We start from the raw sequence: 26,741 nt of genomic DNA on the forward strand, positions 1-26,741 counted from the left end.
ATAAACTGACCTAATCACAGTAAAGAGGCATAACTCTAGAACGGTAAACGTTACGCCACCAAAATTCAAACTTGATCTGTGTTTTGTGGTAATAAGCATTGTGTATAAGTTTCATAACATTTGGTTGAGGCAAACTCAAGATTGAGAACGAAAACCAAAAATTTAGCATTTTTTTCATTTGTAAAGGGGCATAACTCTAGAACGGCAAAAACGACGCCACCAAAATTCAAACTTGATCTGTGTTTTGTGGTAATAAGCATTGTGTATAAATTTCATAACATTTGGTTGAGGCAAACTAAAGTTAGAGAACGGAAACCAATTTTGGAACGTACGTACGTACAGACGGACAAGGGTAAAACTTAATGCCCCCTCTGCTACCGCGGGGGCATAAAATTGCTTTTATTGCTGTTTTTCATCTTAAAGTGAATGAGAAAACTTCAATATTGAGCAAAAGCTTGCAATTTATTGCAATTTCAAAACGGTCAATAGCAGCAATTGGAGTGGGGGGCTTCAAATGACAACCATGCAATCACCTGTACATATACATACATTGAAGACTTTCACAATTGTGTGGTAATAACTATAGAAAGCAATGGAATCTAACAAACAGTATGTTAGTTTGCTTGTCGGTCTCATTGTACAATACAGGAACAGAACCAACAAGTAGACAATCTCAGGGCAAATCAAGATAGTTAATTTTTCACTATTTTATTGCATATTTTGACATGTACAATATTTTTTGGCATGTCCAACAATAATCTATGACACTTAATATATCATCAACATGTAACAATAGTTTTACACAGCTTTAATACAAATCGGTATGTCTGTAGCATACAGATGTAGTAATTATACAGAGGCAACGAATCAGAATCTTTGTATATTAACAAAAAGATAACTAAAATTCAATATTGGGAGTAAACTTAAAATTCTACAAGTTAGAGGCTTGAACTATAGAGACTGTTTAAAAGAAATTTTCCTAAATAAAAAATGTTATCTACGAGTACAAATATCATCAATACAGAGTACAGTTATGATGTAGAAGTTGTCAAGGGAAGTAATAATAATATTATCTCCCTTTAAAATACAAAGCATATTATTCTCATAGTTTAAACTTTATCTATTGTTCAATTCCACTTGACTTTTCAAACAATCTGAGCATCATGTATACATATTGTAAGTATGAAAACATTATTATCTGTATCTCTAAAATTATTTTATACAGCTAAAATCAAAATTTGAATTTGTAAATATAAATTCTTAAAGGCTTGCTATATATATAAAAACTAATAATTTGTGAATGAATTTATTAGTTTTACAGATTAAAACACTGCTGAGTATAATTTCAATTTTTATGATTTCAAACAAACACAGTTAAAACATTTTGCACAATTAAAATATTTTATAATTATTACAAAATAAATGTCTGCATCATATTTAAATTAATTTTGTCGGGGTTTAATTTAATGTAAATAAATCATATAAGGAGACAGAAATTCCTAATAATAATATTAGAACCTGGTTCTTGCCTGCTTGTGTTGATTTTTGTCCTTTTTCAAAACTATTTCAGTATGTATGTGTGAAATAAACAATTAACACAAAGATCAAAAGATTTCCAAATGCCAATTGGTCAACTGGTGCAAAATACAGGTGAGAACCAGTAATTACACAGACTTAAAATTGGTGTATTATTACTATGGTCAAGTTGAACTTGATAGTAATATTGAAATATTAAACATTAGGAAAATGATGATCAAAGACAACAACTTGTGTTATTAGAACTATTCACATGGCACTTAATTTTTTTCGATTGAATAAATTCAATATAAATGCTTAGAAAATTTTATTTCTTATCTATTTTTTTAAATGAATGTGATAAAAAAAAAACATGTGTTCATGAAAATCAAACACCAGTTTGAATTATGAAGCAGTCTACATTCACGTAAGTCAAAATACCATCAAGTGTTTGTAAACAAAACAATAAAATATAAAGCATTTTATTGTTTTAAAAAAATTAATAAATGCTGCAAAAACTACCTTCAAATCTATTCTAATCATTCTTCAAACAAAAAGTTGTTGAAATATAAATATCTTATTGCTTTATATATTTGACTTTGCATACTTTTGACATAAAATGTATAGGTATTAAGAAGCTTCATTTCATTACTACATTTCTTACATACTTAATTTCATAACTACATTTCTGAACAAATTCATTTCATTTTACATGTATTAATAGATCAGACAATCTCTATTCAAAACAGTGCCAATAACTAACCTAACAAGTAATAACCCCCATACAATTAAGCATTTGTTTATAATCACATTTAAAATTAACAAGTACCCTGTATATTAGAAAGACAAAAAAAAGCTATGAGTGGATTATCTCCCCTTTTGAGTGATCTTCTGACTAGAAGACACTAAATTTCTAATGATGCTTAAATAAAACAGTTTTTAATTCATGAATAAAGGAAGTGTGATATATATCCCTCTGCACATTAGTAAGCAAATAAATTAAGCCATCTTCTTTTTAGAAAACCAAAAGGGAGATAATTCAAACTAATCCCACTTGTCTTTGTATGACAGGAAAAAAGAAACAAGAATTGCAAATCTCATTAATAAATCATAAAATTTAAAATGAAAATTGATAATGCAGATATTAGTTACCATTAAAATGAAATTAAAATGCATTCAAATTATAACACTTTTCTAAAACTAAATAATTGCCATAAAATTATTATTGCGAGTTTAAAATTCGTCAACAAGTCAAAACAACTCTAAAAATTGCTGTAAAGAGTATTAAAACAACAATAAATTATTGCAAATGTCTCCTAAATGTAATACAACAGTTAAAATAAAAATAATGTATACCGTTAGCACCTACATCTATGACTAATAACTAAAAATATCGTAAGTGTATACTGCTTACAGATAGCTCAATTTGGTTGCTTAAATCAATCATGATTGATTGATTGGTGTTTAACACCACTTTCAGCACTATTATGTTATTTTGTGGAGGTCAGTTTTTATTGGTGGAGGAATCCAGAGTGCTGGGAGAGAATCACTGATCTTCAGCAGTTTAAGTCGATCAAGGTTTCCACCTAATTACATATTATACTCATAGTATATCTAATTTACTTTAAAACATTCTTCATAAAACTATAAACTTCTTCCAACTTACTTTATAAATATGACATTCATTTCATTTGAAATTCGCTCAAATAGTTATTTTTCATTTGAAAGATTAAAGGGTAGGCCTTAATGTATGGACTCATCTTGTAAGCAGTATACACCAATATATGAGAGGAATGTATACAATTTGGAAAGTATAGAGGGTTTATAAACAACACCAATATTTATAGCATAATATGCGTAGGTATTCACAATATATTCCTATTTTGCAAAATAATCAAAATGATTCTAATCATCTCCAGACTATAAAATCATGTTCATGTGTAGCTATCTTCTAACATATCAAAATCAGTTCTCTTGACTTGTTCCTTATTTTCATTTGGTGTTTTTCTTTCTTTTCCATAACTATATTTTACAAAAAAAACCTGAATGAATATAAGGGAAAGTGCAGAGGCCTGATTTGGATTAGACTGAGAAACATCAGAAAGAAATATTCCATCATTTTTTCATTAATATTTTTGAGAAGAAAAAAGTTTTTTCTGCTACTCACACATTTTTTTCAAATGCATATAAATATCAGTGCTGTTTATAATAGAAGCAAAACAACAGTTAATTTCTGTATATAGATTTGATTTACACCATGAAGTTTTTTTTTAAGAATAAAGACAGAATTGCTTAACACCTCATCCCCTTGTGGGAAGATAAGATTCTTTCAGGCATGCATGCTCAGAAAATGCTATGGATAGTTAGTAAGTTCTACGAATCTTTAAATAAAAACCAATGAAAAATGTTATGACATGTTTGTTTGTCAGAGTTAACCATTACTATCATTTCAATAAATGCAAAAAATACTTCAAAAAAATATAATTTAAATTAAATTCAAATATTTTAATTTTGAATTTTAAAAGTACATACAGAAAATAACTGTTGCAATTTTACATACCGAAATAAATATATATCAAGCATTTATTATTTTTTCATGCAGCATTTTGATGGATTTTAAATCCACACGTCTATTTCACATCGTTAGTCAAGATAAAAATTAATTTTTATAAATAACATAATATCTGACAAGTTTTAACAACATATTTTCATAAGCATTTTTTTAATTACCAATTTTCTGGTCAATAAATGAAATATACAAATGATAATGATATAAATTAGTGTTTATAACTGGCAATTTATGTACAATTAAAACTAGAGCACTAGATTTTTACAGTGAACACAAAAATAGCAAAGCACAAGTCTAAGGTTTAGAGACACAGAACGAAAGTTATTTCTTAATGAAAACTAATTTCAAGAAACACGTACCTGTTTCTAGTAGAAATAGGGGAGAGTTGTAACATAAATAAATGGAACTTTGGACATTTTATTACAAAGTGTTATAACTCTTCACAGTAAATTATTATGATTACAACAAAACATACTTCTAGCATGTGTCCCCTAAAAAATAATGATGTAATGATTTGTATTCACTTTTTTAGTTTGAAAGACAAATGGGTAATGTATTGCTTCATCTCCTAACTCTTATACACTCTAAAAAAACCACTGAGGTATTAATTTGTTTAAATGATGCAATGATTGATCTCCCTTATTTCTAAGCATGTGATGTAACACTAAATCTGATTGGATAGAGAATGACTTATGTCTGAACTTACATTAGTAAGACTGTTTTTAAAACTGTGTTACACTGAAATTTTTAATCTGGTAACCACCTAAGGTGGTACCAAACAGCTTGACTCAAATTAATTTGGCTTGTTTAATTTTAATAAAATTTTGACAAAATATTTACTTTGACCCTTTGACAAAAATATAAAAACTTCATAAAACTTGAACCACACACTTTATCGGAAAATTTCATTGGTTAATATAGCAGTTTGACAAACACTAATTTTGATCATTGAGAAGCTTAATATTTCCTTAACAATAGAACGTGATTAAAACGTTCAGCTGATTTTAACAGAGTTATCTCCCTGTAGTGTTATGTACTGCCTCAACTAGTGTAAATTTAATCAGTTGAGTCTGGTTAAAATTTTTAATCCTAGCTTTACAATAATGACAAATTTCATGCAAATTTGAAAATATATAAACGTCAATATTTCAACCATTGTTTAAAGCTCACAACTGCAGAAGTTGCACATTTCTTAGGGTTTAAGGATGTACTTAGGTCAGGTTTAGGAATTTTTGTCAGATGTTCAGACTCCTTGGTTTTTTTCCTACGATACAGGGTAAAATATTTTGCCCCATAACACCCATTTTTCTTTTCTTATAGTATCAATTTTAAATTCTAGATTTTTTTAATTTCACCTAAGTTCATCCTTAAGGTCTATTTTTGTTAGCAGAAGAATCTGTGACATGCACTAACTGTGAATGAGTGTGACATTGCTAGTTAAATCTCCCAACATTATCAAATTGAAAGAGTCGGAGGAGTTCAAAATAATGAAAACAAGATGGCTGATATGATCAGTGAAAATTTGAATCTTTATGTAAAAAGAAAATATACTTTAGATGAATTATTCTTAATTTCTTTCTTTTCAAAAACAAAACTAGTAGTTTTAATAATTTCAATTTACCAATTCCACAAATCTTTAAAAGACAAGACACCTTTGTTATATAAATCATGCAATGCAGACAAAAGTCCTTGTCTAAAACAATAAGCCATGCCAATCTGAGCAGTTTAAATACTAGGGAATGGTTGTCTTCCAGGAATTTGTCACATGACAATAGTGTCACATGACAATAGTAATTTAAAGGGATATTTACAATTATTACTTCTCATTATCAATGATCTTGTCAATACATGCTTTATGAGCAAGCAATTCCATGTTAAGCAATGGAGTACCTTAAAGTTGTGATCTCTACTAAAATTCAATATATATTTAGTAATATTAGAAATATTCTATTTAAAGGGAGGTAACCCAGATAGTTTTGAATGAATATAATTCATTAATAGTCAGTTTGCTTATGTATGTAAAAAAATAATTAACAGATTTTTAACTGAAGAGACTTAACAAACAGATAACAGAGCAGACATACACACACAAAACTGACTGATACATAGTATTTATATTGATACTGGAGAGTTAAAAAATAAAAATCTAGTATAAAGAAGACTGATTCCTTTCACCAAAAAATAACTATCCTGATTTTTCTACTTATGCCATGTACATGAATTTGACAAATAACTATAATAATCTGATAGAATGTTCAACATTTAAAGTAGAACTTAACATACCATGTACATTGTCATTTAGTTCTACCTTGAACACAAGCTGTTGTTGAATTTTATAATTTCTGAAGTTCGTTAGAGTTATTTCCCTTTAGAGCATTTTTCTAGACGACATATATTTTTTTTCCCTCAATTTTCTTCAATACTGAAAATTAATGTTTATATTTTCAATGTATCATATGTAAAGTATGACAATGCTAATATAGTATTTCATTTGTAGAACTAATTTCCTTGCATGTAAAAAGATTTGTACCTTTTCCTCAATAGGGATTTAACAGGGAATACAGGGACAAACATTTACAGAAAGTGTTAAAAGGTAGATAAGTGCTATAGATATGAAGAAAAATATAATTAGATACTTAGTGCATTTGATTTGACAATGTTCTCTGAAAGTTCTACAGTATAAATTGACCAGAAAAAAAGTTTGAAAATCTATTTTTGGTAAGTAAATTATTGATTGCATGATCCATTATTATAAATAATACACAATATTTCATCATTATTGCTAATATTAAATTATTACATGGCAACATTTTGAATATTATGCCAATTTTTTTCGAGACAGTGTTTCTAACTAATAAAATACAAACATTTTCAGACATACCCCTCATCTCCTTATATTTATATACATAAAAATTCATTTATTGCTTTTTGTACTCGATACCTTTTTGTACCATAATAATACAACCTAAACAAAAAGAGACTTCATTTCAGAATCATGATTTAATATGGCATTTGTGTATAAAAATTTGATGAAAGAACGAAATATATTGCTCAGTAAACATCATTTTGCGTAATCTGTTACTGTTCATGTTTTATGATTGAGTGCTAAATATAGCAGGAGAAAGATAAAAAATTGTCATGTAAAGAAACCTCTTAAAACAATGGAATAAACATCAATATGTATTTTTATCTCAAAAAACCACTTTAATCACAAGTTCCAAATTTATTGCATTCTGGGTAATATTTTCAAAAGCATACACCAAAACCATGTGATTGGCTAAAAACTTTCTAAACTATCAAAAATTCAACCAATGAGGTAAAGTTATTTTATTTTGTGGTACAAATAATGAAATTATCAATAATCCTGTAGATTCTAAAATGGTGAACTATTTAAATATAATATTTATGTTATCTGAAAAAAAAAAAAATGATTTATTGCTTTAATCTATTAATTTTTTTTCTTTTATTGCTGTTGCAAAAGACAAAGAAGACGAGAATGCGTAGGAGAGAAAGAAAAAAACACCCATTAAACAAACTATTCGTTAAGCGTTAAAATTCCCTGAACATTTACACCATGTAAATTTCAAATATAATTTTTAAAACTAGCACCTAAGATGCAATACACAACGTGAGTCCTACATAGTCCAATAATATATATATAACAAAACACATAATATTATCACCAACAAATTATGAATGAATCTCTCTTTTGATAATGTCACTCTGGTCATCGGAGTCTAACATAACTTGATCGTAATCCTGCGACAAGCGCATTCGTTTCACTTTAGCACGATGATTCTTAAACCACAACTGAATATTTTTCGGTTCCAATCTTGGAAACTTCTGTCTATATTCAGAACGATTCAGTTCATCTGTATATTTATCTATCATGTACGAAGATGGATGAGTGTCCTCGGCAAACCATTTTTCTAGTATGGGTATTTCTGACATGGGGTCTATAAACACACGAGTGCGTCTCTTGCGATGAGTATTGCTTGATGAGTTTGACCTTGACATCTGTGACGTCTGTTGTTGTTGTTGTTGATTGTACCGTGCAGCTTGCTGCGCCATAAAATGAGTATTCATCGGAAAATAGTGCATAGCTAATGGGTGTGGGAAATGGGGAATGTGCAATGGTTGATGAAGCCCTGTTGATGTTTTTGGCAAATGTGCAAGTCCGTTGCTAAGGAAACCCTGATTCTCCATATTTTTGATTGACAGATTGGCAGCTTCATGACTAGAATCTGACCCAACGTTAGATTTATCATCTTCAAACTCAGAATCATCAACTTCTGAATCAGAGTTCATTTTACTATTGCCATCGTAATTATTTGTTTCTCTTGGACTAGAATCATCAGATTTATTACAACCATTCACTGCAGGACTGCTCTTATTGTTGTTTTCAGTGTCGTCTGCTTCCTGTTTCAGTTGAACGCTCCCTTGTTCTTTATTTAAAGGGGAGGTAACTTCTCTCTTTACTTCCACAGGAGATTTGCTTTGACTAGAAGTACGAGACTGTGATAAATCAAAAGGTTCCCGAGAATCTTCGTTTGATATGTTTTGACCTTTGGCATTTTCTGAAGGGAGACGAGAATCCTCAGTTGTAGGGTAATGGCCATGGATAGGGTAGGGGAGCATATACACTGCATTCTTATTTGGAAGGTAAGGTAAGTTGTGGTCACCAGTAGGACTAGTTCCCTGTCCATCCTCCAAATCAAATGATCCATCTCCATCAAATTGTCTAGAAGCTCTCCTATGGGCGGCTCTTGCATTTTTAAACCAATAAATAATATTGGTCAGGTCTAAAGGTCTTCTGCCTTTTCTAGCATCGAGTGAGTTTAACTCATCTAAGTAATGTATCATCTGTTCTCGTGTTGGGTGCTGATTGTCCTGAAACCATCTCTGTAGTCTAGGAATCTCATGCTCAGGGTCAAAAGAAGTTCTCATTCTTGTCTTACAGTGATAGTGTGGTGAAGAAGTAATGGCCGATGGCATACTAGATGAAACAGATGTAGACTCTGTATGTTGAATGGTCTCTGCCTGTTTTTCTGGAGATGTCTCATGTGTATTTCTACTCTCCTCTGGCTTGACGCTACGAATCTGCTCTGCATACCATTTGTCAAAAGCTTGTCGAAGTTCTGGTGATAAATTAGCGTAAGCATCACCTTTGGCAAATGTGGTAAGAAGAGACTGAAAGTAAGAAATACACCAAATTTAGCAAAATAAAACAATCATGAAAAATCTGTTCTTTAAAATTAAATATTCTGTGCATATTCTAAATATTATATAAAAAGTCAGTAAAAGTCGTATGTTGACCTGTAGGTGTCCTTTTTTCAGTCCTTTGATAACTGTCTCATTGACATAAACAGCTACAAGAACATATATATATGTACTCCTTTTATTCATGAAATTTTTGCTAAATGTATAAACTGGTAAGATCTGGCTTCGTCAGCGCAAAATATAATAAAGATACCAAATTGATGATAAAACACAATAAAATAGGAAGTAATAAATAAAAATTAAAAAAAGACAACACCAAAACACATTTGACAATCACCATATGCATGATCTATATGTAACTATATAAAAGAATTTGTTTATTCATCTATTTTTCAATGACACACATATATAAGTTTCAGTTCAGCTTCAATCAAATGGTGTCAATAATATGCATGAAATATCTGCCTCTGGACATTTAACAAATGCAATTTATATACCTTTTCGTGTTAAAAACTTTTGTACAAATTTATTTCCAAGTTAAACGATTTTTTATTCTCCACAATATTTTTAATAATTTCATCACAGTTCCATTTGATTACTTGTTTTTGTCTGTTTAAAAGTAATTATCTCCCTTACCATGGCAGAGTTGGCATTCATGATCATCATATCTCCCATAAAGACCACCATTGCATTCTAATTGATTTTCTCAAGTATTTATTGTTTAAGTAGATTTAGAAGTACTTACCTTTTCTATAGGACAGCCAGAGTTCATCAGCAAGCCCTGTGATTGGTTCAGCAATAACTGGAGTAACCTCCCCTTGACCTCATCAACAGAACTTATCTTGGCCTTGCTGTAAATGGTAAAGATGAGATGACCAGAATAGATTTCAGTTTCTTCTTTTATCTTATTTTCTGTTGCTATGACAACTATAAGTTTCAGTTCTATACAACTTTAATTTACACATTTAAAATTCTACCTCTTATTACAATGAAAAGTATTTTTCCAGTTGTAAATATCCAAAATTATTAAAACTTTAAAATACAGTGACTGATTTTAAAACCATGGTTAAAACTGCAGCATTACATAATAGCAGTTTGGAGGCTATAAAATCTCAAATTTAACATTTACAGTGTCTCAAATCTTCTAAAACTTAAATCCAACAATATTCTTTAACAATAACAAAAAAATTCTAATTTATAAAAGACAATAATTGAGTATTTGATGCTCAGATTAGTTTTGCTAAATACTTTACTCTAAAAAGTGTTCTGTCAGTAAAATATAGATTTCAAGAGAAATGCTAAAGCCATCTTTGGCTTCCCAAAGTGAACCAATTTTTGTCAGAAAACTTCCAAAAAAGGAACTAATCATTTGTTTAAACCCTACAACAAAGTAACATGGACTATCCACATCTAATTTTTCCTTAGATATTTATAAGTAATCTGTGGTAACTTTGTATAAAGTGGATTCACTATTATTTGTTGTGTACCAATTGTAGTGGATTTGGTTAGTATAAGTTAACCACAAATTTAAATGTTCATCATAGTACAGATTTTCTATAGGTTGAAAGACAGACATTGGCAAACCATGAAATAAAATATTCATGAGAATTCAATTTTTCACCAATCCACGAATAATTGTTATCCATGAAATTAAATGAAATCCACAGTACAGTGCATGATGGGAACATGTTATACATCTTGGGCCTTTTTTCCTTCATAACACTGAATACAGATATATAAAATTGAGAATGGAAATGGGGAAGATGTCAAAGAGACAACAATCCGACCAAAGAGTAGACAACAGTCTAAGGCCACCAATGGGTCTTCAACGCATCGAGAAAATCAAACACCTAGAGGTGGTCTTTAGCTGGCCCCCTTAATAAAATTGTGTACTAGTTCAGTGAAAATAGACGTCACACTAAACTCCAAAACATATAAATGAACCAAAATCCAAAAAAATACAAGACTAACAAAGGCCAGAGGCTCCTGACTTGAGACAGGCACAAAAATTCGGCGGGGTTAAACATGTCATGTGAAAGTTATAGTTTTGTTTGTTCTTTTGTTTTTGTTGCTTTTGGTTTTCAGAGGTGTTGTAAACACTAAAGAGACTTGTGTAAGTGTATTATTTACCTGCAAAGCCTAATTCTCAATTTGGCAACCTGAGTTAGCTCCCCTAGTATATCCTCTACTGTTGACTTTGGGTTGTTGCTGATTGCCTCAAAGGTCAAAGGTCGCCAGTTTTTAATCTGTATAGCTCCTGTAATAAATAATTTTCTATTGAAATATTTTACCAAAACTTGTAGGAATAATACAGAATGATTTATCTATAAAAAAATACCCTACAAAAATTGTTGTCTGATATTTAGTTGGCTCTGTAGATGGCTAGATTTCAATATCAACAGGTTAAGTTCTCACACTTGCTTTTAGTAACTGCCAGATTACGATAACACCATACAGTATAAATTTAAGTGTTCTTTTCCATTGAGCTATTTTTTTCTTTTAAACTGTTTTTATAAAATTGAAAGCTTTTTTTTTATGATTTTATTAATTTCTCTCATAATCTTATGTCTAAATTTTAGAAGACATTCCAACTAGAACTAACTAGGATTCAGCATTACATGTAAGTCATCCAATAAAAAAGTATGTTTTTTTTCTCCTTTCTTCTTTTACTAAAACAGTAAAGATCATTTCTTCAGTAAATTTTCACAACATAATATAACAAAGACACCTCTTTTAGTACTCTGCCCCCAATAACATGTAAAACCATACCTTTAGCGTTCATTGATTCTGTTGAATTGTAACCCAGCTTGACCAGTGCTGCCCTCACTAATTCTGAGAACAGTGTTGTACATGGTAGAATCGCGTAGCTGTCAAGTTCTACTGTGTAGTGTGAACTTCCGTCATCATCAAAGGATACTGGTCCGCTGGTCTGTTCTACCACACAGTGAATTGGTAGGGACTTGGCACCTGAAAGTATAAATACATCATTTGAAAATAAAATCAATTGGGTGTCTATATAAACATCTATGGGTCTGAATGGGGAGTCCTTAATTTCTGTATTCTTTATCTTTAAAAATAAATCATATTCTGTAAAATTCTCACGAAAATGTTTTTACTTCTAAAATTTTCTGTAATTAGACGAATTCTTTATTCTGAACATCGTTGATTTTTTTAACCAGTATTGTAATAACTTTTATTTTCCACAGTAATTAGTTATTTTCCACAGTAATTTGTTATTTTCCACAGTAATTTTTTATTTTCCACAGTAATTTTTTATTTTCCACAGTAATTTGTTATTTTCCACAGTAATTTTTTATTTTCCACAGTAATTTGTTATTTTCCACAGTAATTTGTTATGCTTTTGCACCCCATTATTCGTTATTCTTTATATTTTTTCCTCATTTGTCTTTATCAATTATTTATTTCAAATTTTTCATTTATTCTGTAAACCACATCCAGACCCTCCTAAATCAGCAACACCCAAAACCAAAAAAAAAAGATGTGAAGGATGTATCAATGCTGGAGGAGCTTTAAGATCAAAAGGTACCTTAAAAATGGATAAAACCAACTAGAGGCTCTCAAGAGCCTGTGTCGCTCACCTGATTCTACTTTGATTTTTGAAATCATGTAAAAATAGATTAAAATCATAACATTGTTTATGATACCCTAATAATGAGTGAGGCCAAATTTGGTTTAATATTGGTCCTGTAATATAATAAAATAAATGTAGATAGTGTCCACATGTGGACACAGATGATGCCCCCACTTGCATATCATATAAATATAAAGGGACATAACTGAAGAACAGTAAAAGTGACGCTACCCAAATTTGAACTTGATCTGAGTTTTGTGTGTAAGTCTCATAACATTTGGTTGAGGCTAACTTAAGTAGAGAACAGAAACTAAAAATTCAGCATTTTTTCTATTTATAAAGGGGCATAACTCAATAATGGTTAAAGTGTCACTACCCAAATTCAACTTGATCTGTGTTTTATCAGTGGAAGTCAAAATTAAACATTGCATTGTATAAAGCATTGATTGTAGTTGATTCAACTATAATCATGGACAAAGGAAGATAACTCCAATTTTAAAAATAACTTGATATTTAGAAGAAAATAAAAATTTTGCAATTTTTTCCATTTATAAAGGGGCATAACTCTAGAACGGTTAAAGTGATGCCACCAAAATTCAAACTTGATCTGTGTTTTGTGGTAATAAGCATTGTGTATAAGTTTCATAACATTTGGTTGAGGCAAACTTAAGTAAGAGAACGGAAACTAAAAATTTTGCAATTTTTCCATTTACAAAGGGGCATAACTGTAGAATGGTTAAAGTGACGCCACCAAAATTCAGACTTGATCTGTGTTTTGTGGTAATAAGCATTGTTTTTAAGCTTCATAACATTTGGTTGAGGGAAACTCAAGTTAGACAACGGAAACCAATTTTGGGACGTATGGACGGACGCACGTACGTACAGACGGACAAGGGTAAAACTTAATGCCCCCACTGCTACGGCGGGGGCATAAAAATCCTGGTGGCCATCTTTAACAAGTAAATCGGCAACAAAGTAGCAACACTTCATCAGCACCTCATAAGAAACATTTATGCCATGTTTGGTTTCATTCCATTCAGTGCACCTCTAGAAGAAGCATTTGTATGTATTTCCCATAGGGTCTTATGTTAAAGGAAGTCCTCCCGCTGGCGTCCATCGTGGATGAAAGATCAGCTTCAAAGTAACAACACTTAGTCAGCACCTCATAAGGAACATTCATGCCATGTTTGGGTTCAATATATTCAGTACGTGGCTCTCTAAAAGAAGACATTTGTATGTATTGTCCATAGGGTCCTTTGTTAAACATTGTCCCCAACTGGCGGCCATCTTGGATGATGGATTGGCTTCAAAGTAACAACACTTGGTCAGCACTTCAAAAGAAACATTCATGCCATGTTTGGTTTCATTCCATTCAGTGGTTCTCTAAAAGAAGACATTTATATGTATTTCCCTTAGGGTCCTATGTTAAACTAAGTCCCCCGCTGGCGGCCATCTTGGATGATGGATCGGCTTCAAAGTAACTACACTTGGTCAGCACCTCATAAGGAACATTCATGTCATGTTTGGTTTCATTCCATTTAGTGGTTCTCTAAAAGAAGACATTTGTAAATATTTCCCATAGGGTCCTATGTTAAACTAAGTCCTCCACTGGCGGCCATCTTGGATGATGGATCGGCTTCAAAGTAACAACACTTGGTCAGCACCTCATAAGGAACATTCATGCAATGTTTGGTTTCATTCCATTCAGTGGTTCTCTAAAAGAAGACATTTGTATGTATTTCCCATAGGGTCCTATGTTAAACTAAGTCCCCCGCTGGCGGCCATCTTGGATGATGGATCGGCTTCAAAGTAACAACACTTGGTCAGCACCTCATAAGGAACATTCATGCCATGTTTGGTTTCATTCCATTCAGTGCACCTCTAGAAGAAGCATTTGTATGTATTTCCCGTAGGGTCTTATGTTAAAGGAAGTCCTCCCGCTGGCGTCCATCGTGGATGAAAGATCAGCTTCAAAGTAACAACACTTAGTCAGCACCTCATAAGGAACATTCATGCCATGTTTGGGTTCAATATATTCAGTACGTGGCTCTCTAAAAGAAGACATTTGTATGTATTGTCCATAGGGTCCTTTGTTAAACATTGTCCCCAACTGGTGGCCATCTTGGATGATGGATTGGCTTCAAAGTAACAACACTTGGTCAGCACTTCAAAAGAAACATTCATGCCATGTTTGGTTTCATTCCATTCAGTGGTTCTCTAAAAGAAGACATTTATATGTATTTCCCTTAGGGTCCTATGTTGAACTAAGTCCCCCGCTGGCGGCCATCTTGGATGATGGATCGGCTTCAAAGTAACAACACTTGGTCAGCACCTCATAAGGAACATTCATGCCATGTTTGGTTTCATTCCATTCAGTGGTTCTCTAAAAGAAGACATTTGTATGTATTTCCCATAGGGTCCTATGTTAAACTAAGTCCCCCGCTGGCGGCCATCTTGGATGATGGATCGGCTTCAAAGTAACAACACTAGGTCAGCACCTCATAAGGAACATTCATGCCATGTTTGGTTTCATTCCATTCAGTGGTTCTCTAGAAGAAGTTCAAAATGTAAAAAGTTAACGACGACGGACGACGACGACGGATGACGGACGCCAAGTGATGAGAAAAGCTCACTTGGCCCTTCGGGCCAGGTGAGCTAATAAAGGTCAATTTGCCATGAAAGAGTTGGAAGATAAGTTTATTAATATTTTCAAAATTTATCAATGGAATATTAAGTTGGTACATAACACTACAGGGAGATAACTCTGTAAAAATCAGCTGAATGTTTTAATCACGTTCTATTGTTAAGGAAATATTAAGCTTCTCAATGATCAAAATCAACGTTAGTCAAACTGCTATATATCCAATGAAATTTTTCCGAAAAAGTGTGTGGTTCAGGTTTTTTGAAATTTTTATATTTTTGTCAAAGGGTCAAAGTAAATATTTTGTCAAAATTTTATGAAAATCAACTGAGCCAAATTAATTTTAGTCAAGGAGTTTGGTACCACCTTAAGTTATATATCTTAATTTTGTCAGAGGAGGGGCACTGACTTCTTGGATGATGATGCCCCCAGGGACTAACAGTCAACCAGTAGTGGCATTGAGCAGTGCCCTAAATTAAAATTAACACTTTACAAATTTGGTCAAGGCATGTCTTGGTCTTTACATTTTTGTACATAGATGTATATCTTGAAACCTTTACATGAAGGTTTAGTTCAAATGACATTATAAAATGATGATCTTTAATCATATTGTTCCATAAATAACCTAGATTTGACCAAATTTTGGTTAACACATTTGGAATACATGTAGTTTCTGAGTTCAAAATTCTAAAATCCTAATATCAACATTTGACATATCTTAAATTTGTCATTCATAAATTTTTCAAAAAATTAACAGCCATTTCTAAAGTTGAAATATTCGTTAGCAAGTTCACACTTTAAAAATGACAACTAAAAAGGGATTTAATAAATCACATTTGCGATGCATTCAACTTATAATATTCATAAATAGCATTGAAATATATATATATGGCTAATTTTGAAAGGCAGCATATATAAATTGTGGTGATAGCTCTGTAAAACCATGGGTAATCAGATGTGGTCACATGTTTAGACGTATGTTTATATACTGAGAAAAAGTTTATTTTTGATTTCATATTTCAAAAATAATAAACTAACAGACAAATTTCTACAAATAACAATAAATAAATAATTGTTACAAAGGTGCCATATTTTCTCAAAAAAATCTTTTTGTTTTATTTAGATTAGTAATTTTGGAAATTTTTAATTTCAAGTTTTTTCATTAAGATATGTTGGTTAACCATTTTAACATATTTGAAATTTACCTGCTAAGGCTATTATTTGGTATAAAGTTTTAGAAAGGTGCTTTGTTTTTTTTATAGAAAAGTTCTATGCTGTATTTAAACTACTTTAGAACTATAAAACAAATTAAAATATTTAAATCAATTTGAATGACAAATTACAAAATTTGCCTAGTTGGAAGCCATGGTTGCCCCAGATGATGTAAGATATTTTAACACTTTACAGTATTACATTTGTTTCTACTTCTGCTGTGAGGTTATCCGCATGATCATCAAATCAACACCAGACAAATTCCATAACATAATATTTAGTATCAATCTCAAGTGCTTATTTGTCATAAAATGGAGAAAGCCTTAGATGAACACTTCATGGTGAATGTTAAATCCACCCAATCCTTGAGAGCAGACATAGAAACTCGAATGAACACTTCACGGTGCAAAAAGTACATTTTTAAGAACAACTGGAATAGAAAGCTCTTCAAAGGGATTTTCTTATGACTTAAGAATCTTGAAATTAGAAATAGCATATTAAATGGAATAAATTTCATCATCACAGCTATTGATAACATTTAATAACTGCAATTTAGCATGTATGATAATTCGATAGACATCTGTAACGTATTCCCAAATTCTTCATACTTTTGTGCAGTTGCGAACACTTAAGCGGCTTCAAAGAAGTCCTAATACCAGTTATGATTTGCAGTGATATAATACATTTGTTTTAAGAAATAAATGCTACTTATTCATAATTAAAATCACTTTTCTCAAAATTTTATGGATAGATGCAAGCGTAATACATTTGTTTATGAAACCAAGTGCTCTTGAACAAATTATCTTTCTTGGATAATTTACAAATTTTATGCTCGGACTTGAGGTACAAACATTCTTTTTATTCCCTATTTTCCAATCTTTCTGCACTAGCTGACAAATTTTATTTTGCACTTAAAATTTCAGTATTATGTATATCTCTTACATAAGTTTTTTAAATAACCAATCAAAATGTTACTTACATACAAAATTATGGCAATTTGGTCATGCTTAGAATTATGAATTAAAATGGTTGTTTTGCTTTACTACTCTGGGGTCAAATAGTGAGTGACCTTGTCTGGCAGTGAAGCCTTTTGATGGTCATTTTGTTTGAACTTATGAAATCATTAATGAATTATAGTTCACCAACTGTAAATTTCTTAAGTTTCAATTTGTGAAAATCAGTCACAGGTTATAATTATAAATTATTTTCTTATATCTTTGAAATGTTGTAACAAAGGAACCAGAGAATGTTTTGATAACTGTTTTTACTGTCACCCCATTTCAACCCTGATTTATATACTGTACTAATAATAAATAATGTAAGCACAACATACAAAAGAAAAGATTTTGTATAATTTATACCAAATATTGTGTCATTTTGTATTTGTATTGACATAAGGGACCTTCAGTAGCATTTAAAGTTTGTTTATTAATCCCCTAATGAAAAAGTTGAGCAATTCCTTATTTTTTATTACATGTATATTAAATTGTTCCTATTAATTGCCATCTTGGCAAGCCAAGGATTATGATTCAGTCCAGCAAAGACGATTAATTGCACAACTTTCTCTGACTTGAGTAACACTGAATTAAGAGGAATACAACAGATGATTTACAAGCATTTGTCATTTGGTCAATAAAACATTTAAACAAAATAAATAAAATGCTCCGCAGGGCGCAGCTTGATACGACCGCAGAGGTCGAACCCTGAACAGTTGGGGCAAGTATGGACACAACATTCAAGCTTGATACAGCTTTGCATTTGGATTGTGATTAAATATTTGACACAGCATAGGTTTCTGACAAAGAATGAATGTGGTCTAAGAACTTAAAAATTTTAAATTGGACATTCACCTATTATGGTCCAATATCCAAAATCTAAATACATGGTTAGATTCAGCATATCAAAGAACCCCAAGAATTCAATTTTTGATGAAATCAAACAAAGTTTAATTTTGGACCCTTTTGACCTCAATGTGGACAAAGTTGATAACGGGGCCCAAAAATCAAAAATCTAAATACATGGTTAGATTCAGCATATCAAAGAACCCCATATATTCAATTTTTGTTGAAATCAAACAAAGTTTAATTTTGGACCCCGATTTGGATCAACTTGAAAACTGGGCCCATAATCAAAAATCTAAATACATGTTTAGATTCAGCATATCAAAGAACCCTAAGAATTCAATTTTTGTTAAAATCAAACTAAGTTTAATTTTGGACCCTTTGGACCTTAATGTAGACCAATTTGAAAACCGAACCAAAAATTAAGAATCTAAATACACGGTTAGATTCGGCATATCAAAGAACCCCAATAATTCAATTTTTGATGAAATCAAACAAAGTTTAATTTTGGACCCTTTTGACCTCAATGTGGACAAAGTTGATAACGGGACCCAAAAATCAAAAATCTAAATACATGGTTAGATTCAGCATATCAAAGAACCCCATATATTCAATTTTTGTTGAAATCAAACAAATTTAATTTTGGACCCCGATTTGGACCAACTTGAAAACTGGGCCCATAATCAAAAATCTAAATACATGTTTAGATTCAGCATATCAAAGAACCCTAAGAATTCAATTTTTGTTAAAATCAAACTAAGTTTAATTTTGGACCCTTTGGACCTTAATGTAGACCAATTTGAAAACGGAACCAAAATTTAAGAATCTAAATACACGGTTAGATTCGGCATATCAAAGAACCCCAATAATTCAATTTTTGATGAAATCAAACAAAGTTTAATTTTGGACCCTTTGGACCTCAATGTGGACCAATTTAAAAACGGGGCCCAAAATCCAAAAACTAAATACACCGTTAGATTCAGCATATTAAAGAACCCCAAGAATTCAAGAATAAAACCCCATTGAAATTGGTCAAGAAATAAGCAATTTATACAAAGTATCTTCTTTTGCACAATACTGTGCAATTAAATATTTCTTGCTATTGCGCAATACTGTACAATTGACAATTTCTTGCTATTGCGCAATATTGCATGTGCTATTGGATATTTCTTGCTTTTGCGCAATACTGTGCAATTGAAGATTTCTTGCTATTGCGCAATACTGTGCAATTGAAGATTTCTTGCTATTGTGCAATACTGTGCAATTGAAAATTTCTTGCTATTGCACAATACTTATTATATAATAATTTACACATCCTGTTTGGTGTGTATCTCCTACCATATCATTATTATTTGCTTTTAAATATAAATCAGAAATAACCAACTTAAAATGGAAAATTTTAAAAGAAAAATTTTAAAAAATGAAAAAAAGAAAAAAAATGAAAAAAAAAAAATCCCCCCCCCCCAAATTTTTTGAACCCCCTTATGATTCATCACCCCCAAACTCAATCCCAGCCTCCCTTTGTGGTATGGTACCTTGCAGTACAATTTCAGAGAGATCCATACACTTGAACACAAGTTATTGTCTGGAAACTAGAAAAATGTGTTTTTTGGCCCCTTTTTGGCCCCAAATTCCTAAAATATTGAGGCAAATACCCCCATCATCAATCCCAGCCTTCCCTTTGTGGTATGGTACCTTGCAGTACAATTTCAGAGAGATCCATACACTTACACACAAGTTATTGTCCTGAAACTGTAAAAATGCTTGTTTTTTTGCCCCTTTTTGGCCCCTTATTCCTAAAATATTGAGGCAATTACCCCCATCATCAATCCCAGCCTTCCCTTTGTGGTATGGTACCTTGCAGTACAATTTCAGAGAGATCCATACACTTGAACACAAGTTATTGTCTGGAAACTAGAAAAATGCTTATTTTTGGCCCCTTTTTGGCCCCCAATTCCTAAATATTTCGGCTATTACCCCAAAACTCAATTCCAGCTTTCCCTTTATGATATGGAACCTTGTAGTACAATTTCAGAAAGATCCATACACTTACACACAAGTTATTGTCATGAAACTAGAAAAATGCTTGTGTTTTGCCCCTTTTTTGGCCCCTAATTCCTAAAATTTTGAGGCCATTACCCCCAGAATCAATCCCAGCATTCCTTTTGTGATATGGAACCTTGTGGTACAATGTCAGAGAGATCCATACACTAACACACAAGTTATGTCTGGAAGTTACAAAAATGCTTATTTTTGGCCCCTTTTTGGCCCCTAATTCCTTTACTGTTGGTACCATAACCCCCAAAATCAATCCCAACCTTCCTTTTGTGGTATTGAACCTTGTGGTAAAATTTCATAGAGATCCATTCACTTAAACTAAAGTTAGAGTGCGAAAACCAATGTGTCTTCGGACGACGCAGGACGACGCCGGACGACGACGCCGGACGACGACGACGACGACGACGACGACGCCAACGTCATACCAATATACGACCACAAAAATTTTTTTGCGGTCGTATAAAAATAGCTGGGTGAATTAGAAATATAATCTCTGACAAAAACATGTCAGTTTTAATAACCAGTCATGATTGTAATAAGAAAGATTTAACTTTGTCCTATGTATATTTCAATGGAGGTGAAATTTTTATGTTTTTAACTTGTGTCTGATGATCAATCAGAGAATGTCACATTCAAACTATTTTAAATATTAATTACTTTACTTGCATCAAGCTGTGATTGTATCATATTTCTACTTATCACAAAAACAACGACAATCTACGATAGTGTGAACTTTTCTAAAATGCATACAAACTTTTCATTTTTTTTTTTTAATTAAAAAAAAACTCAATAAAAATTTTTATAAACTAAAGTATTTTTTTAAGTAAAAAAAAAAAACACATTTAAATTGATTTTTTAAATTAGATTTTTTTAACTATCAAGTCACATATTAAACGATCCAAATTTTTCTCCAGCTAACAAAATTTTAAAGGCTAATGTTCAGATTTTATGACGATTTTATGTCAAGTCAATGGACTTCCCCTGTGCTAATTCTCTTTTAAACTTTCAACTGTAATCAAATATAATTTTCCTACCAAACAAAGAATTTGACACCGAGGTTCTATAGGTACTATAATTATTTCATCGTTAGGATTTCACCGACCTGTCGATATTCCGTATTAGTGCAACTTCCAATAATAAGAAAGGATTAGCCCAGGTTTAATAATGAAACACAGCCAGAATCCTATTCAATCTTCTTTGTGGAGGGAATTAAGTTTGGAGCTTGACAGATGTACGGATTACTGGGATGCCGGCTTTGTGTCGACTAGATGAAGCATTAAATTTTAATCCTTCTCTCTTTCTCTCCAAGCCAGGTAGATCAGTCCACGCCAAGGCAGATGGTTTGAGGATAACGAGATGTAAATCCGATTAACACAGCTGTATAGAGGAGATTTGAATTTTATTAAACATGAAATATTTTTTATTGTAAAAACAACTTCTTTTTCTTCTCTGAGAAAGGTATATTTCTTCTGTAATCAAGCATGTTGAAATATTTCTACAATCATGTACAGGAAAAGAAAGTCACAATCAGTCACCGTATACACACATCTACATGTACATGTATGTTTTATCCTAAATCTTCAATGACAGAAAAATAACTCTGCTATTTAATCATCTTGGTTTTTTTTACTCATCTTAACATTTTTTGACAAATATTTTATAACAACAAACTGTTACTATAGTTTCATTAAAGGAACATTCCTCTTTAACAATTTTCTAGAAATGTTTTTTATAAGTAATCATATATGTAAGTTTTACTATATATTGGGAAAACATTGAAGATCTTTAAAAGATTTATAGCCTTTTTTCATATAATGAATAATTCTTTTTTCAAGTTCAAATTAGATAGGTCCTGTGCACCTTAATTCATTAAATTTTACAAAGTTCAAACAAGGTACTATAAGACAAACTAAAATCAGGCCTAAAATAAAATTTGGGTATGTTTTAAGCTGCTGGCTAAACTAAATATTTTCATTGCGACTGATTTAAAAATATAATGTAAGATAGATTTCTACATCGCCATGGTAATTACAGAAACCTTAAATTTCCATGATATCTGATCACATATAATCTCCAGAAATAATTTACATGTTCATTTTTTAAAGATTTTTCGATATCCCATAATTTTCAAGATATTAACTCTTTCACATTTTCCCTTTTTCATGCTAAGCTACAAATGAAGATTGGAGATTAATCTTAGAGTTTTACGATCATATTTTCATGTGAATCAAATTGTGCAAAAGAAATTTAAAATATCACTGGTAAAAATCTCAAAGTATTTCATTACTGAGCAATAAAATGGTATTAAAATGGAACAATTTGGCACTGTAGAATGGTTACATGAGTTACATAACCTTTGAAGTCTTAATTTCATAATTCCTTCTTCTGTTGGTATCGCTTTCATCACTGATCGTAGAAAATTCGACAAAACCAGCATGCAAAAATTCTTAAATACCTAAACTGTTATAATCTCAACTCTGAAGGAAATATTAATGTGATAAAATTTAATGACTCTTAATAAATCTTTTCAGATTGCATACAAATTTTCGTAGGTGTCGATAAGAGAATAAAATTTGATGGGATAACAAATCGTTTTCTAAGATTTTCAGAAATCTGGAGACTGCAGAGATCTTAATTAATTGCTGAATTTTGAAATTGCAAAAAATAGTAAATTTGTTTAATTCTTTAAAAAATTTCATTTATTCTACTCATAATTGAATAGGATAATAAATTTGGACACTTCAGATTAGAAAGTCAGTTGTGATGTCACTGTGACTTAAACATGTCGAAATTTGACATTGGGACCGAAGAAGGCTATTTTAAACATCGTTTTAGCTAAATTTAGTTGTGAGTCACTCAATATCTTGAAGTAAGTTTATCTTCTAGCAAAATATTGTTTAAAGCTGGGGTTGGCTGATATATAAATATAAATGACAAGATTTCAAAATGAGACTATTTTGGCAGATTTATTTTATATTGAAACCAGTTATGTCCAAAATGAACCTTGCATGAAAGTTATGTGAACTTCAAAGCTTTTTCCAAAATTAATTAGAATTTTTGAAAAAGATTATATATATATTTATACATGTATATTAGAATTCTGTTGAGAAAGAACAAAAATTGGCTCTCAGAAATTCCCAGATCTACTATTGTTGGGCTAAAATGTTCAGGCAAAGCATATAATAAATATATGCATGCACATACTCGAGCTGGCTTTTCTTTGAGCCCTGTGATGTAATATAAGAACAGCTTAGCATATATATATATATATATATAGTTCATGTTGTCTGGCACTTGTAGTTCCTAACTGACTATTCTGTTTTGCCCAAGTTTGCATACAAGCCTAAATAAAATCTGAACTTGACCTTGAATTTAAATGTTCAACGAAGTACACATTTTATTAAGGATTGTATGCAGACTTGGGCAAAACAGAATAGTCAGTTAAACTACAAGTGCCAGACAACATGAACTATATATGCTAAGCTGTTCTTATATTACATCACAGGGCTCAAAGAAAAGCCAGCTCGAGTATGTGCTCAAAACCGTTGAGGAGTTAAATATGCAAGCAATATTAAACCTATTTACTGTTGTTAATTCCACCACTACAATTAAATCTTTTTCACAAATTGTAAATATTAATTACACCATCAAAGCATCTATAACTAATCTAAGTGAGATAAATGTTTTAAAGCATCTAAGAAACGTTAATAGTCTGCAGAAGGTTTCATTTAATAGATCTACAAGTTTTTGAGAGGACATGAAAAACAGTTGGCGCAATCATTTTATCGGTGCGAAATTAACACGTCGATGATAATAATCCCAGCAAGAAAATGATTATTTCACTAATAGATTTACAACCTCATCAAAGACCTAGATTTAAGTTATTCTTATGTAACTAATTAAGAATCAAATCATAAATGGAGGACTTTTCCAAAGCATCAAACGATACAAGGATTATTTTCAATTTGGGACTCCTACCGTTTTTCATTCCGATAATATCAAAATCATATTTCTTGGACTAGTAAATACTATTATTATGAGATATACAGTTAAGATTAAATGGTAAATATGTAATTGCTACTTCAAACAAATTGAGAAATAAATAACATTATATAACGTAATAGAAAAGTATCTGAGGATTACGATTTTGGCTACGAGATCTTTTATATAGGACACTTAATGTTGGTTTTGCATTTACTTATTCAAATTACAGAGCTTTGTACAAAACAAAGCCACATGTTACCCTAATCCCTCGATGAATTATTACATCTATTGATAAATCTACAAAAAATTCTATAAGTTTTTACATATTTTATGGAAGATTTTGCACTTTATATAAGATTACAAGCTACATCTAATGTAATGTTTCAATTACTTTGCCCTTGCAATTTTCATGCCATATGCAGACACAGATCCAGGATTTGATGTTAGGGGGGAGGGAGCTCCTGAGAAAAAGGAGTTGGATGACCATGTTTAGCCGAAATATTAACTGAATTTTTACCTATAAATTACTTATTTTTAATTTTTTTAAGAGAGGGGGGCCTGGTTGCATCTCCGTCTGAATTCTCACCTGCATACTGTAAAAAGTTACAGCCAATCTATCAAGTTCAATCATCAAACTCCTCTTTATAAATTCCTCCAAAAAATTATCTTTTTTGACTGATCAAATTCAAAAGAATAGAAAGAATTATTTGTGTCTTAAGTTTGTTTAACTATATAACTTTCAAAAATACTTGTTACAATAGATTATTGTTAATCTAATTAATTTGCAATTTGCAAATCGCAAGGCCCAATGCAAAAACCTGTCAAATTGGTCTGTTGCATAAATTATGAAATGATTTAAGGTTTACCTCCCCTTTACCCTGCACTGTAGCTAGCAAAACCCACATTACCATGATTACTGTTATAAATTAGTACTGTGTTTAAAGTCCCCTCAAAGACTCAAAATGTTTGGAATTTAATTCAATTTTAAGATAGAAAATTTTGAATGGAAAAAAATCATCATGTATTATTATTATAAAAAAGTTAAAACGGCTAATTTCTCAAAAATTTGAGTAAGATTTACATCTTTCTGAACAGGAAGTAGTTTAATCAATATCGTTATCGCTATTTTGGATTCTGTGACACTTGACCAGAGGATTTGTGACACTTCACCTTATTGACGTCATATAAAAATCACTATTTTACATTGTTTCCTTTTATTTTTAGTGATACCAAAATTTATTGGAATGTCTGTGATTCTCTGTCATTACAGTCTCCAGACAAACAGGAATGTGGTATATAAGCTTATTATTAAGGGAGATAATCCAATAAAAAAGAAATTTGCAAATATTATATTACTACAATTACATAAAATAGATATATGTCTATGTGACTATCAATAATCCATAATACAAAATTCAATTAAACCTTTAAGTTGTTAATTTCACATGTGAAACTTAACCTGTTTTCTCTTTTCAACGCCAGGATTAAATTCTTTTCTTATTTTGTAAGATTGATTTCAATTTTATTCAATCTGTTAGATTTATAGAACAGTAGGATTCCTTCTAATTCAGTACAGTTCATCAGTGCAGTGGCAGTTTTGAATTGGGAAAGGAATATATTAACTGGATTAGCTAAATTAAAGCTGCGTAAATAATTCAAAAATAATCCTTGACTTATAAAACTATCAAGAGTTAAAATTCATCCTGCTGAAAACAATATGAATTCGCTGTAAGAAAATTGACACGAGTATTTATATCTTTATTCAAATATTTGACACAGTTATGAATTTTCGTGTTGATTATTATTGTTAAAAACTATTCTACTTAATGCAATTTAATTTTCCGAGGATTAGTAACTTGAATACTGAGATAAGAAAATCCTCCTTGATAAATACTTAAAGCTTTTCCCATAGTCATTTCAATTTTACGAACATAGCAGATTAAATGTTAGATATTTCCTTAATCTTCCAAGAGGCCTCTTCCTTTCCCAAGTCTTTTGTTCTTTATTGTGATCCAAATTTATCCCTATAAAAATATTTATCTCTCCAGCTTACCTATTTTAGGTAGACCCCCATTATCTTCTTAGTAAAATCGTAACGTGGGTACTTAA

The 26,741-nt window shown here is 31.2% G+C and overlaps 1 protein-coding gene across 24 annotated transcripts in view; it reads right to left on the reverse strand.

The window, feature by feature from the left end:
- Nucleotides 1-692: 692 nt before the first annotated feature.
- The window catches only part of LOC127723643 (uncharacterized), a 41,892-nt gene continuing 15,843 nt past the window's right edge, over nt 693-26,741 (reverse strand). For all 24 annotated transcript variants that reach the window (XM_052230354.1, XM_052230348.1, XM_052230346.1 and 21 more), the window contains 4 exons: nt 12,074-12,271; nt 11,435-11,561; nt 10,050-10,155; nt 693-9,274 (listed from right to left, as the gene is read on the reverse strand). In XM_052230354.1, coding sequence (XP_052086314.1) covers nt 7,775-9,274; nt 10,050-10,155; nt 11,435-11,561; nt 12,074-12,271 — 1,931 coding nt within the window. In that variant the 3' untranslated portion in view covers nt 693-7,774. The remainder of the gene's footprint in view (nt 9,275-10,049; nt 10,156-11,434; nt 11,562-12,073; nt 12,272-26,741) is intronic.

The sequence above is a fragment of the Mytilus californianus genome, unplaced genomic scaffold, assembly GCF_021869535.1.
Source record: "Mytilus californianus isolate M0D057914Y unplaced genomic scaffold, xbMytCali1.0.p SCAF_13, whole genome shotgun sequence".
In the NCBI taxonomy this organism is placed as follows: Eukaryota; Metazoa; Mollusca; class Bivalvia; order Mytilida; family Mytilidae; genus Mytilus; species Mytilus californianus.